This window comes from Dipodomys spectabilis, unplaced genomic scaffold (assembly GCF_019054845.1).
Source record: "Dipodomys spectabilis isolate Male_0828 unplaced genomic scaffold, ASM1905484v1 ptg000156l, whole genome shotgun sequence".
In the NCBI taxonomy this organism is placed as follows: Eukaryota; Metazoa; Chordata; class Mammalia; order Rodentia; family Heteromyidae; genus Dipodomys; species Dipodomys spectabilis.
The window spans coordinates 428357-443923 of record NW_024870833.1 but is presented as its reverse complement, the minus strand read 5'-3'; the positions used below and the strand labels follow the sequence as shown (position 1 = coordinate 443923).

At 34.7% G+C, this 15567-nt stretch overlaps 1 protein-coding gene across 1 annotated transcript in view; it reads right to left on the bottom strand.

Annotated features, from left to right (window-relative positions):
- The window catches only part of Dmd (dystrophin), a 1242252-nt gene that overhangs the window by 1046658 nt on the left and 180027 nt on the right, over positions 1-15567 (bottom strand). The window contains exon 16 of the mRNA XM_042692421.1: positions 1632-1779. Within this exon, the coding sequence (XP_042548355.1) occupies positions 1632-1779 (148 nt within the window). The remainder of the gene's footprint in view (positions 1-1631; positions 1780-15567) is intronic.

Genomic DNA, 15567 nt, shown 5'->3' with positions numbered 1-15567 from the left:
TGGCTAAAAGACTGCAGAATTATCATAGAAATGATATACTCATAGGTACTATAAAATTAACAGAATGTAAGCACAAAAGTCAGAAAGAAAACTTTATCCTGACACACACACACGAAATGTTGACTCACAAAACACTCCATTATAAAACTTCCATATGCTCATCTCCATCATAGAACCACCTTCTCAAAAAACTCAATCTATATCAAGTACCAGAAACCACACTAGGGTGTTGCTCAATGATAGAGCCTGAGCCTAGCATGTACAAGGCTGTGGGTTTTATCCTTCTTATTCCCCTCACCCAAATAAACAACTACCTTTTGGGAAGCAGAACGATAGTAAATATATTCCCCTACATTTTTTTATTTTTCACAATAAGTTTATATTAAATTCATAAACTGTGAACTATATTTATCTTATGTCAGATGACTTTGGAAATTCAAGAGGTTTATGTTTCTACAAAGGAAAATCCATATCACACTAATGTATTTATGCCCTTCAGGAAGAGAACTTGTCATGCTACATTAGGTCAAAATTCATCTCTATGATAACAGACTGGAAATCCATGAATTTTCTTTCTTCAAAGGCTGATGTTGGGTATATAAAAGTTTGATTGATGTGATTATAATTGTACAGAATTTTAATGTGCTCACATTGTATGTTTAAATACTATGTCATATATGTGTGTTTAAATACTCATTACTGAATATCAAATAGCACATTGACTATTCAAAAATTTTGAGACTGAACAATTATAAAGTTGGATTATCATACTGCTATTATGAGCCTAACATTTTTAAATGCTTAAATTATTTAATATCATTTCTTTGCCTTCCTCTTCTTAATCAGTATTTTCTGGCATTAAAAACTGGACCTAATTCAAATCCACTAGATCAAAAATTGTAACAGGAAAAACTTAAGCTAATAATGCTACAGAACTACTTTAGCCTCAATACAAGAAACGCAGTATTTCTCATACTTAAACTACAAATTTTATTAAATAAAATGATCTCCTACAGTGCAATTTATTTCACTTCATATTTAAAAGAGAAATTACCATTAAATGCTACACTGGTTATAATCCATACATTGCACTTCCATTAACATAAACCATAAAAAGTCAATAAATAGCAACAATTAACTATGCATTGCTTTGGCCTTGAGACTATCTCAGAAGGCATTTTGTCAATAGAATATATAAAAATACTGCTACATCACCACAAGTTGTCTTTAGGGAAACAGAACTGTAATTTTATGGCAACCACATTATTGGCAAGTATAGAACAAATTCTTCTCTGGACAGGTTCCAAAACCAGGTAAAAACATACGCACTACCATAAAGCCACATTATACCCAGCGGTAAGATGCTTCCCTGTATCACAGATGCAATTATACTTCATAGTTCATCAGATAAGCCAAGTCCTATCTAGGCTGAATGTCTTCCTTTTATAAAAAGCACATAGTAAAGTCCCCCAACATGATCATTAAGATGATTCTCTAATATGTAAAATGACAACAAAAAAATTAGTAACATAAATCCAATCCTCCTTCACAATCTGAAGGTAAATAAGTAAAGCATTTGCAATATTAAGGTGAAGATAAAGACAATTTGGGGAAAAATATCAAAATCTTACCTTAAGATACCATTTGTATTTAGCATGTTCCCAATTTTCAGAGAGTTGTGTCTTCTTGAAAAACTGTTCAGCTTCTGTTAGCCATTGGTTAAATATCTTCATATCATAATGAAAACGCCGCCATTTTTCCACAGATCTGTCAAATCTCCTAGAAGGTGAAAATAAAGATCAAGGAAAATAAATTGATTATAAAAAATGATTTTGTGGAAACAGCACATTTTTATATATCAGTGAAGCTATCATTTTGGTAGTTCTCATATTTGTAGATCACAGTTTCAGTTAATATAGATAATAATTAAGATGAAATAAGATGCTACAAAATTAAAGACTAATTTTTCCCTTAAAACTGACTATATTTCTTGATTGAAATAAATATAAAATCACCTTTGGAATGTTTGAAATTTTATGTAATTATATTTAATTCTTAAATGTGTTAACAGTTAACACATTATTTGACAGCTGTATATTCAATTTCAAAATGTTTTGGCTTAAAAATCTAAATCTCTCTAAGCTTATCAGTTTCAATATCATTCATGAATCAAAACTGTTTATTCATTAAGATCATCAAGTATCCAAAATGACAAATGTCATTAGACTCAGATGTAAGAAATTAACCCACTAGATATTTCAATAGTGTACACCATAAGATGGGTGCTAACTTCCTTTGTTCTTTTTACTTTGTTGTATCTATTAAATCTTTCAAACTAGAATGCTGAAGGAGCTTAGTACAAACAATTGATTTAATATCACATATGAATACATTATGAAGAAGCAGATATTTATTTGTTTATATTCTAGTCATACAAGAAATTGAGACACTAATAAACAACCAGGGTTCTACATCTGAAGATGGTTGGATATAAAGAATAACCTGAGTATTACAATACAGCTACAGCAACAACAAAATACTAGAGCTCCACTACAGAACTATAAAATTAGTATCTTTGCTAGATTCTGACATCTGTTATTTTAAATGCACACAGGTAATTCTAATGGACACTCAAAGTAAAAATCATGAATATAAAGTAAGATGGGATATATAATCTGTTTGGTCTCCTGTGGCTTGCCCTAGAAAGAATCTGCTAGCAATAGGCTATCTTGAAAGTTCCTAGCTGTGAGGTTGCCTCACAGTAAAAGTTTTTTCTTTCAGTCTTTAAGATTCAGTGGGTTATACATTTGAAAACTATACTATCCTATCAGACCTTTACCTTTATTGGGGAATTTCACATATCAGAGCTAAAACATAACTGTATTTATTTACCTACTTCTTTCACAGGAAAAGAACAAAATGTACATTTGTTGAACAGTTACTATGAGCCAGACATTAGCCTCTTCGATTTATACTACTATGTCACTAACATAACGATTATGATTTATATTCTAATGGAGAAAACCAAAAAAGTGAATAATTTGCCAAAAGTTCAAAAAGATTAAGAAGCAAGAAGGAGATTCAAAACCAGATCTTTGATCTCAATGACATCTTTTCACTACCTTACATGTTCTTTTAGTGGAATGACATTTTCCAGGATTTATCACCATTCTATGAAAGAATACTATACTTTCAGTTTTCCCATTTTTTCCATCTTTATTAAATACCTAAAATTTAATCATATGTCTTATATCTATTACATTCTGACAGACATTGTAATTAATAAATCACTGTATGTTTAACTTTAAAGTATATACAAGACAGTATTTGCCTCATGTGAAGGGCAGTACATGGAAGCATAGTCACTAACTATAGCTGGTTTAAAAATCTTCCTTTGAGAATTAATAATATTTTATACTTAATCAGTAACGACTAACTATCCTTCAGTGACACAATGATCTTGAGAATATTTTTGCATGTTCACAAATAATTTAGTAGGCATATATTTCAGTGGCATATTATAGACAATAAATGTCCCAAGAATACACTTTATTGTTTATTTCCTTTAAAAGAGAATTCCACATTGCAGGTTTCACAGTCAAACTATGTGATTGGGGTCAAGAGAATCACAAAAGCTATGAGGAAAATTAACATTGTTCCTTCTTGGTGACATTACACAGTCAATTTTGATTTTCATTATATTTCTTCTGTTTTGCCTAGTTTTGTACTTTTTATGTCACGTGAGTTAAAAATAATTTAAAAATAATTTTTTACTGCCATTGTCATATTCTAATTCTTGATATGTCTGGAGCATAATTTTGCACAATTTAACAATCTACCTTTGTAGAATGTGTAAGTAAACTTTCTTGGTTTGCTTTTATTCCTACCCAGTTAGCTGAATTATCTTTCCATCAACACTTGCAGCTACTAGGAGAAGAAAATTTCTCCAACATATGTTCTACGGATACCCAGGGTGCTATATAATCTAAACATTTCCAATGCTGCACTTAGTTTGCTGCCCCTCAGCATCCTGGCAATTATAGTACTATTAGCCACTAGATCCCATCAAGAGTCCTTCAACTCTGACCCCTAAGCCTCTTTGTAGGTTGTCTTTATTCTGTATTTATTAAAGGGAAGAAAACTTTTAGAATGTTTAGAGTTGATTATTGCCCTCCTAGTTCTGGAATAAAGAAATGGAACTAATGAGGAAGCAGATTGAAAGCCTGAGTTCTCCACTTACAACCTTTTTTCCAGACTCAAAAAGGTGACAGAAAATGATCTCTCCACACAAACAGGACTGGTGATAGCTCTTCTAAATTCCTGCTAGTGCATTACGACTTGGAAATTTGTACATTGAGCACCAAAGTTTTTTTCTTTTGGATCTTTTTCTCCTAATTGCAACCTCACAAAATTTTACACCCTTAGAGACTGCTTCTATGCGGTGACTGGATAAATAGATAGGGATTCAATATAGTATGCAACTACTAAAACTTCAAAAACTGTAAAATTGATATAGTTTTTATTATTAAAACTACTGTTAAAATGAGTAACTATTCAAACAAAATATTAAAAAATAAAAGCATGTGCTTTACACATGATGACACTTAATGTGAGTAATAATACTTTAAACTCCATTTCAAGTGTCAAATAAAAATTTAAATATACTTTTGCATTTAATATGTGTTGTTAATAGCAGAGTATAAACATATTCTTGAATTTACTATGTAAAATTACATTTGTTATCATGACTACTTATAAACTCAAATTCTTTCCTCTCAAGGAACATCCTACATAAATATATATATACATATATGTATATATATGTGTGTGTATAGATAGTTTTACTTGTTTTACAATGTTACATTTATAAATTTAATCATTAATCTGCCACTGTGCTTTTAAATTCCTCTTACTCCATTAATCAAACTGTCTATGAGCAAAGAGAACAGCAGAGACAATTAGAAACATAAAGAGATATTAAAAATAGCACTCATGGGAATAAATATATTTTATCTTCTCTATTATTTTCAGGGAAAATGTTGCATTTTCCCTTAGCAATAAGAGGAAATGTAGAGCAAACTAAAGAACAAAAAATGTCAGTGTAAACATATGGATAATAAATCAAGTAATTTTTAAAATTTTGCAAATATTAAAATTCTCATTCACTATGCAAGCTGTATTTAAAATTACACTGCTGTTTCATTTATGTTCAGCATAACTTATATCCTGCTGTTCTAAATCAAGTTAGTCTGATTATTCTCCAGCATAAATTACATTTAGGGAGTAATTTAGGTACTTTGGGACATACATTAACACTTTCAGGCCATTAAGGTGGTGCTCAATTCCAAGAAATAAATTTAAATAAATAACACCCTAGTAGACTTCTGACATATCCATTGTGGCTTTATACTTAGGTCTGCAAATTCAGCACTGGGCTGCTGATTATTTCATCCAACATATTTCATTTTCCATTAGATTAGTAGGAGGGATCTTGGTTAAAGTCTCATGGTCCGAAGTGTAAGTGCAACTAAAAGCTATGTAGCTCACATCATGGTACTTTGCTTCTTCATCTCTGTTATGGTTTGGACGTGGTTCAGCTTCCCACATGGGAACTTAGTCTTTAATTAGATCCCCCTTAGAGCTAAGCTGACACTGGTGTTGTGCCCTTAAATATCCAGATCTGTGAATTTCATGTGGCACTTGAAATGGGGTTTAAAGTTTTAGTACTCACATTAAATGTCATCATGTGTAAAGCACATGCTTTTATTTTTTAATATTTTGTTTGAATATTTACTCTTTTAACAGTGGTTTCAATAATAAAAATTATATCAACTTTACAGTTTTAAAGTTTTAGCAGTTGCATATGATATTGTATACTTTATCCAGTCACAGCCTAGAAGCCTCTTTTCTTTATAAAGTTGGCTTAAGTATTTCTTTAAAATGACAAAAATCTGACTAATATATTTCCCTAATTCTGTATTCTAGGCAACACAACTGTTTACCATAACCTAAGTATATCAGTCTATCAGTAGTTGTGAAGATTTCTCTAGAGGATTGGACTCACTTGGAATAGCTTTTTTTTCTCCAGTTTTATCCTTTCATTTTTATCTTTCTTTTCTCCAGTTTTATCCTCCCACATTCATTGTTTGTTACTTTGAAGACGTTGCCTCCAGCTTTCTAGGCTACAGTAAAAAAAAATCCCTAATACACATATTGATATCCAGTAGGATACATGTAGAACTAGACTCAACTCCATCTGTATGACATTCTCAATGTTACCACTAGACACAGGCTTGTACCTGATTCCTTCTTCATACCTCTTCACACAGAATCAACAGTAGTTAGAATACCTTGGTTGGAATTCTGGTTCTTCTTACTACATGTGTGGTAGTGAACAAGCAACCAATCTCTTTGAACAAGAAAGTAGCTATAAAATAGCCCTTTCTTTCTGAGATTAACAAGATCAAGTTAATGAATACATACATACACACACACACACACACACACACACACACACATTCCTTAAAACTGGATCTGGCAGAGATTCTAACCACTTGGTATTATCAGAATTCTAAATTTCAACCATTCCAGTTGATAGACGGTGTTATTTCATTTTAGTTTGGATTTGTATGCTGCTCATGTTTATTGGCCATGTGGACATCTTATTTTGTGAAGATGTCAAAAGAATGGAAAGTATTACTGTGAAGTCTAAACACACTAATTCTTTCAAATAAGGTAATAATTTTATAAACATCATCCAGGTCAAAATACTGCAGCAAAATCCTTGTTTGTCCCCTTCTAACTTTTCAAGACTTACCACAAGTTTCTATTTAGTTTTCTTTTTTCCTTAAAGATTTATAGAAATCCTTCAAAATTATGGATTTATATACTTGACTCATTGTATATAAATTTCAAATATCTTCTCTTATACAATAGCTCTCATTTGTAAGCTTTGAATTGTGTTTTTGATGTATAAAATAATTAATATACAATGTAGTTCAGTATATTATTTTTATTTGGGATTTTTACTATCCAAAATTTGTTTATTTAATCTTTACACAAGATTTATTAACATATCATTATAATTGTCTATTTTTTGCAAAGCTTTATTCATTTTTTCTCATTAAGGTCAATAGAATTGTTTGAAATATCATATATATGTATTTTTAAACATAGGATTCAATTTTAATGTTTTTAGGTAAGGCTTGCATAAAGTACAAAATGGAGTAGACAGTAAAAATTACAATGTGTGCAGTGAAAAGTATCTATCCCACTTTTGATCTTCCCACTCCACTAGTTCTTCCGTGACTGTTAAAAATTTTATAATTTGAAATATTTGTAGAGCAAGGCAAAGAACTACACAAACACAATGGTATAAAGTAATAGCATTTTCATTCAGTTTTACTATTTTCAATAGAGCCAATGCTGGCATTTTTTACAGCTCTGGATTGACATTTTATTTTGTAACACCTTGTTCATTTTATTGATCCCTAATCCTACTAGGTTGTGAGCTTGGCTCTCAGGTTTTAAACAAGTTTGGAGTGGTACTTCGATTTTAGTTTCTCACAGTGGTTATAATACTTGAGTTTAAAATGTATGCTTGTATTCTCCTTTTTAACCGTTGAAATATACACAAGTTGTTTCCCTTGTCTCTCATAATAACTTTTCATTTATTGCCATGTGAGGTAGTAGAAAAGTTAGACTTTATTTGAGCTTTATTATAAACATCAGCACTTAATGCAACCTTTTTCTAATCAATTTCCATGTTTAAAGGAGTCAGAAGTAATTATCCTCAGAAGGAATGCTAGGCATTATGGGCGAATCTCTTGGATTTTTTGTCTTGACAATTCCTCTACAGAATTTCATTCACTCTCAAAGTTTCAGCTGACATCCACAGCGGTGCTTGGCAAACATTATTGAGACAGATCTCAAGAATAACTATTTTAGGCTTCATGAGACATACAGACATTTTCATTACTCAAGTTTCCTGTTGTAGCTCAATGTAACCAAATGGTGTGGCTGCATTTTAAAAAAGCAACAACAACAATTTGATTTTTAAAAGTAAATGGTAAGTCAGATTGGGGGCATGGAGAGTAGTTCATCAACCATTGATCTATAGCTTTATGATGACAGAGCTCCTGGTTCTAGTCTGTACATAAATTCTTTTTTTTTTTTTTGGTCCGGTCATGGGGCCTGAACTCTGGGCCTGGGCACTGTCCCTCAGCTCTTCAGCTCAAGGCTAGCACTCTACCACTTGAGCCACAGCGCCACTTCCGGCTTTTTTCTTTTTGCTTATGTGGTGCTGAGGAATTGAACCCAGGGCCTCTGGCATGCAAGACAAGCGCTCTACCACTGAGCCACCTTCCCAGCCCTGTACATAAATTCTATATCCAGCTTTTTATGTTGCATCTTCTCTTGTGCATTCTCTATTAAACTAAAAAATATATGTCATCGCTCTCATTTTCTTTCCTAAGTTTTTTTAATTTAGTCAAAGTTTTCTATGCCAGAAATCTTGAGGTCATCTTTTATTCCTTCATCTCTTTCTCACCATGTTTAGCTTGATTTTACCTTCAGTTCTAAACTAGAATTGATTTTCATATTTGCTCTCCTCCCTTTAGCCTCACTAACATGACCTTTTGTGAAAGTTAATATTGTTTGCTCCCACACATGGAAGATCATCTTTCTCTATTGTCAGATTCTTACCACTCTAATTTCTACACTGTCAGACCTTCTTTGTTCTGCTTTCAATGTAGACATTCACCAAGTCTTCCACATATGCAATACTCAAAACACCAAACATAGCAAAACTTCCATAACAATCCAAACCCTGCTTTCATTCGGACTTTTTTTTTTTTTTTACTATATATCTAGAATGTACTTCTATCATGTCACTTTCTTCTGTGAGATTTATCCTTCTTGGAATTAGAATTAAGTCTATTATTCCTTAAAAAAATTTCCCCCTCCTTGGAAAAACCTCTATGAACTTACAACTTCATTTTATAATTAATATTTACAATTTCAGTGATGTTTTCCCAAAAGACTGGATACCTACTAGAGAAAGGAATGTATATTATTCACCTTTAAATTCCTAATCGCAAGCACTGCTCTTGGCACATAAAGGTTTGGATGTATAAATATTTGAATGAGTTATTTACATAGATTCTTTGTATCTCCTGCTTATGAAACAAAGATTTGGGTGCCTCAATTTACTTCTCAGTTTTTTATATCTGAAAAAGCACAAACAAGATCATCTGCTTTAACCTCACATTTTGCAAAAGACAAAGTTATACTCTGAGCTACCATATCATTTTAGTATTCTGTTCTTGGACATTACTATGGGATTGAACTCACAGTACTGTGCTTTCAGGATTAACACAACACTACCGAGCCATACATCTAGCTCTGCTTTTTACTTAATTTGAGGGTAGGAAGTCACTTCCAACGTGGGTGAGTTCTTCCCTAGTTGAGTTTTGTGGACTTTTCTATGCTGGCTTACATCATAGCTTGGGATGATAGGCACACTCTATTCCACTGTGCCCAGCTATGGGATAAGAAAGGGTCATGTAAACTTTTCTTTTTGTGTTGAACTTGACCTGTGATTTCCCCCATTCCCAACCTACCAAACAGCTAGGACTACAGGCTTGAACTATTGGTTCCAGGCTCTTATTTTAATATGGCTATTAGTAGCATATAAATATAAATATATATAAATTTGATGCCAATCTTAATCTTAGTGCACAATTGTAATTAATTGTAATTAACTTTAAAAATCATGTTTATTTGAAATTGTTTTCAAACTAAAGGAAAATAATTTCAGAAAATTTTTACTTTTCTTAATGAAAACACAAAATGATTTTTAAAGATAGATAAATTTGAAGTTCAATGACATCTTAAATAATAATACAGTTTGCACCAATATGCCAAAATCTAATGTATAGAAGCTAATATGAGGATGTATGTTTATTAAGAACTAGTTATCATGTTTTTGGTTTTTTTTGTCCGTTGTGGGGCTTGAACTCTGGGCTTGGGTGCTGTTCCTGCGCTCTTCAGCTCAAGGCAAGCACTCTACCACTTGAGCCACAGCGCCACTTCTGGTTTTCTAGTGGTTTACTGGAGATAAGAGTCTCGCGGACTTTACTGCCTGGGCTGGCTTTGAACTGTGATCCTCAGATCTAAGCCTCCTGAGTAGCTAGGATTACAGGCATGAGCCACTAACGCCTGGCTCATGTTTTTAAGTTTTTCAATTGGTGTTTCAGAGTAAAATAATATTGATAAAACTAACCATACAACAAAGAATTCATCAGTGTTACCGTACAAATACTAATGAAGCTGGACTCTAGTAGCTCATGTTTGTAACTCTAGCTACTCAGGAGATGGAGAATTGAGGATAACAGTTCAAAGCCAGCCCAACACAAAAGTCCCCATGACAGTCTTCTCTCCAATTAAACAGTAAAAACCCAGAAGTGGAACTGTAGCTCAAAGTGGTAGAGCACTAGCATTGAGCAAAAGAGTTCAAGGATAACCTTCAGGCACTGAGTTCAAACCAACAATAGAAGAAAAAGAAAGAAGAAAGAAAAAGGAAGAAAGAAGAAAGAAGAAGGAAGAAGGGGGAAGGAGGAAGGATGATGGAGGAAAGAAGAAGGAGGAAGGAAGGAAGGAAGGAGGAGGAGGAGGAGCAGCAGCAGCAGCAGCTGGACATGTCAGTTCATGGTTGGAATCATAGCAATTTGTGAGACAGACACCTGGATTAAATAATTGTTCCAGGGTGGCCTCAGTGAAAACTTAGGGAGATTCTCAGCTCAATTAAGATGGGTGTAGTAGTATGTGTTTGCCATTTCACCTAAGAGAGTTAAAATAGGAAAATATCAATCCAGGTAGAACTGGGCAAAAACACAATATGCTATCAGAAAAATTACTAAAGCAAAAAGGTTGAAGTACAGCTAAAGTTGTTTAGTTGTCTACAAAGACAAGGCCCTAAGATCCAAAATTAATAGAGTAATAAATAATAAATACATAAAAATATAGCGATAGTTATGCAAATGTTTGTGACATTCAGAGGGACTCGAAACACTTTAGATTATTACAAAATATTGAAAAAAATCTTAAAATTCTTTATTGCTTTTTGATATTAAAATTTTGCTATTCTCTCAATGAGCAAATATTTCCAGATGGGCTCTACAATGTGTATTTAAGGGTGTCATTTTCCTGGAAGTATGTAGATCTATGGTGGAAGCTCAAATAGAATTTATGGTATATACACTCTCTATTTCTCTCTTTCAAATAGGAATTTATGTGTAAAGATTCCTTTTTAAAATTTTTGTTGTAAAGTTGATGTACAGATTGTTTACAGTGACCTAAGTCAGGTAATGAGTATATTTCTTTTTTAATTCTTATCAGAAACTTGACCTAAGTATATATTAAGGCTTTAGGGAAACTTCATTAACTATACTATTGTGATTTAGAGAGACATTATAAATATCTCTGGGATAAATCAGTACTTACTTAAATAGGTAGAAATCTATGAGTTCACCTCCTGTTGACACCTGATTATTTGAATTGGCTTATAACAAGAAAAAACAGTATCTCTGATAAGACTGCTTTCTTGTACTCTACTAATCTCCTTTGCTCTTTCTTTCAATAAGCATCTTCACCACAGTCTAAAACCTCAGCAGACCAATGTCAGCACAAAGGGTGAGATATCTGATAATTTCATCATATTGGGAAAATATTTAGGGTGTGCTATTCCTGCACTGCTTCCAGAAAAAAACAACAACAATGTGAGTTTATGCTAATATTAACCTAAAATGATGCAATTTCAATGCCTTGATTTGGTACAATTAACACCCTTTAAAAATATCCAAATAGCAAAAATAGTTTACTATTCGTGTTTCAGTGTTCCATTAATATTAGGATCTTCTGAAGAACTCAATTGTAGAAATGGATTCAGCAGTCTGAATTAGTTTAAATTTGTAAAGAAAGTTCAAGCTAACATACTTTCTAAGAATTTCATATATATGTGTGTCTCCTTTATATGGAACATTAAATTTAAATGTGAGCTTTTAATTCCATCTCAATTTACATATCATATAGTATATAGTTCAAATAAAGATGTGCTATAAGAAATCCTAGCTTCTAAATCTTATCTTTATCTTATTAGCTAGAATAAGTATTTCAAGGAACAATGTATTTCACTTAATTTGAACAAAAATTTTGTGTAATAAGTTTATGCCTGTAATATTAGCTACTTAGGAGGTAAAGAGCAAGAAAATCACAAGGCATTCCTAACCCATGCAGATGTGATGGTGAGTTCCTATTATCCCAGGTAACATGAAGGATAGGAGAATCACAGTCCAAGATGGCCTGGAGTGAAGCCTTATCTTAAATTAACCAGAGCTAAAATGGCTAGAAGCATTGCTCCAGTGGCTGAGAATCTGACTAGCAATTGCAAAGCTCTGATTTCAAATCCCAGTATAGCATATGTATATGTTTGTATATGTGTGTGTGTGTGAGAGAGAGAGACAGAGAGGGAGATGGAGAGAGGAGAGAGGGGAGAGGAGAGAGGGAAGACGGAGACTGAGAGAGAGACAGAGAGAGAGAGAGACAGAGAAAGAGAGAGAGAGAGACAGAGAAAGAGAGAGAGAGAGAGAGGGAGGGAGAGGGAGAGGGAGCAGAAGAGGGAGAGGGAGAGGGAGCAGAAGAGAGACAGAGTTGGAGACAGAATGATAGTATAGAAACTTTCACCCAGAAACAGGAGCAAAACATCCTCAGCCATAGAAATGCTGTTTATTCTACTAAGCCCTTCAGTGTTAGTATATCATGTAGTACTTAGAGTAGGTTTTCATTTTGTAGTTGAGAAAACTAAGACTTTGGGAAAGTAATCAGGACTGTAAGTCAATAATTTGGTTGCATTTGGAGAGTTTGTTTTCATTTTCTAGTGTCCTACAAGGGTGAATATATGATCGCATGAAAGACAAAAAAAAAAGAGCATCGTTTTTCTACACTACACTTTTCTGTTAAGCATCGATTGTGTTGCTATTAGTCAGTTCTACTCTTATATTCCCAAACATTTTCAATTTTATATTTCATGTTTGAGATGGAAGATGGCAGAAAGAGACCAAGGAACAACCTAAACTCCCTCCACGGAAGCAGAGTTTTAGCATCCCATCAGGCACTCCATATCTGTAGAGTCACACCAAGTAAGCATATACAGAGATATACACCAAAAAAGATTATAAACTACTTGCATAAGAACACAGAAACCAGTGACAAATCGCCAAGTGAGGTGGTACCATGTGGCAGCTGAGCCCAGGGATTTGCCTGTATCTTTAGCTGAGAATTTAAAGAGCTCGCACAGGAAAAAGTAGCAATGGGAACCCACAGCCCAGCTGGCCAGACAAACACAGAGACAGTTCACACGGGGCATAGTCCAAAACAGCATTGGGAACCATGGGTACCCCACAAAAGACATCTCCCTCACCCCAACCCCTTCCTACACACCAGAAGACTGCCATTTTTGAAAATGTCAAAGAAAGTACTAGAGCACCTGGCCAGAAATGCCTGCTGGAGAAGTGGCACCATTTTGAAAAGGGCAAAGGAATCTGATATCCTTGCATATCCCCCATATCTGTGAGAAAAACAAAACAAAAGAAACACAAAAACAAAAAAGACCAGGCCAGTGAGAGGCAGCCCTTCTCCACAGCAGTCAGAAAGAACAAAGTCAAAATTCCAGACAAATTCCAGCAAGGCTCCTGAGCATGGCTAGCTGATCACCTTGGAATCACAAAACCAAAACTCTCTCAAAACTTGGACAAAGGGGGAACCAATGCAACAGCGATGCTCACAAGACAATATGTTGAAGATGATCTGTACAATTGGTGGTGGGCTTGGGGTAAGGAAAATGAGAGAAAAATGAAGGGAGGGATAACAAGTTTGACAAGAAATGTACTCACTACCCTACTTATGTAACTGTAACCCCTATGTACATCACCTTGATTTTTTTTTTTTGGTCGGTTGTGGGGCCTGAATTCTGGGCCTGGGCGCTGTCCCTCAGCTCTTCAGCTCAAGATAGCACTCTACCACTTGAGCCACAGTGCCACTTCCAGCTTTTTCTGCTTATGTGGTGCTGAGGAATGGAACCCAGGGCCTCATGCATGCAAGGCAAGCGCTCTACCACTGAGCCACCTTCCCAGCCCTTGACATGTTTTTTTTAAGGGCAGGTCTTAAAAGCCGATTGTGTTTCCAGGTTGGGCTGAGAGTACGAACTCAGGTGATAGCCACTCTTCCATACCTGGAAATGCTACAGATTTCAGAGACACTACAGCTCTGCACACATCCAAGCGCTCTACAATGGGTAGGCTGTAGTTAAGAGCCACCTCCTAGGGGATGTGGACAGAAAGGAACCTTACTTCATTGTTGGTGGGAATGTAAACTTGTTCAACCACTTTGGAAAGCAGTATGGAGGTTCCTCAAAAGACTTCACATAGAACTCCCCTATGACCCAGCAATCCCACTTTTGGGCATTTACCCTAATGTTTACAAACAAGACCACACTAAAGCTACCAGCACAACTATGTTTATTGCAGCATTATTTACCATAGCTAAGATATGGAACCAACCCAGATGCCCCTCAGTAGATGAATGGATCAAGAAAATGTGGTATATATACACAATGGAATTCTATGCCTCCATCAGAAAGAATGACATTTCCCCATTTGTTAGGAAATGGAAAGGCTTGGAAAAAATTATATTAAGTGAAGTAAGCCAGGCCCAAAGAAACATAGGTCCCATGGTTTCCCTTATTTGCAATATCTAGTATAGCTATGAGTCAAGCGGAAAAAGTCAGATAATGTGATGTTAGGAAAACGAACCCTCAAATATGTATTTTAATGTTTTTGTTTCTTTCATGCATGTGTTTCTAACGAATTCATAAGATTATTTCTTTGTTGCTTTGTATGTCCCTCCCCCACAGTGTAACCCCCACTTTCACTATATTTGATGTCAGTATAACATGTGGAGGAGACGGGGACAAACAAGTCGTTTAAGGATACAGGTGGACCTGTTGCAACAATGAGAAGTACAAAATGTCATGTCAAAACCAGCTTTACAATGTCGGAGGGGGGGGGGGAGGGGGGTATGATTGGGCGGGGGGGAGGGGGGAGGCTGGGAAGGGAGGTGAAGGGTAAACAAAGGAGGAGGCTGCAATGCTTGGTAAGAAATCTATGCATTATCCTGCCCATGTAATTGTAACCCCTCTGTACAGTATGTTCTCAAATAAAATAAAATTAAATTAAAAAAAAAAAAGAGCCACCTCCTACCAGTGAGCTAAAAAGCACGACCCCCCTCCTCCCACCCGGCTCAGTGCTGCCTAACCTAGGCTGAGAAACGACCTGCAGAGACTCAAATCTTGTAAGGCAGAATGTTTTTCTGGCCACTCAAACAAACTGATTAGAGAATTCATCTTTTTCTCTTTGATTTATAAGTTTACAGACAAGCCTTTAAAACCTAGCTATTTCCCACTTGTACTGAGAGTGGAAATCTACGTAACAGCCACATCGCCCCACATCAATA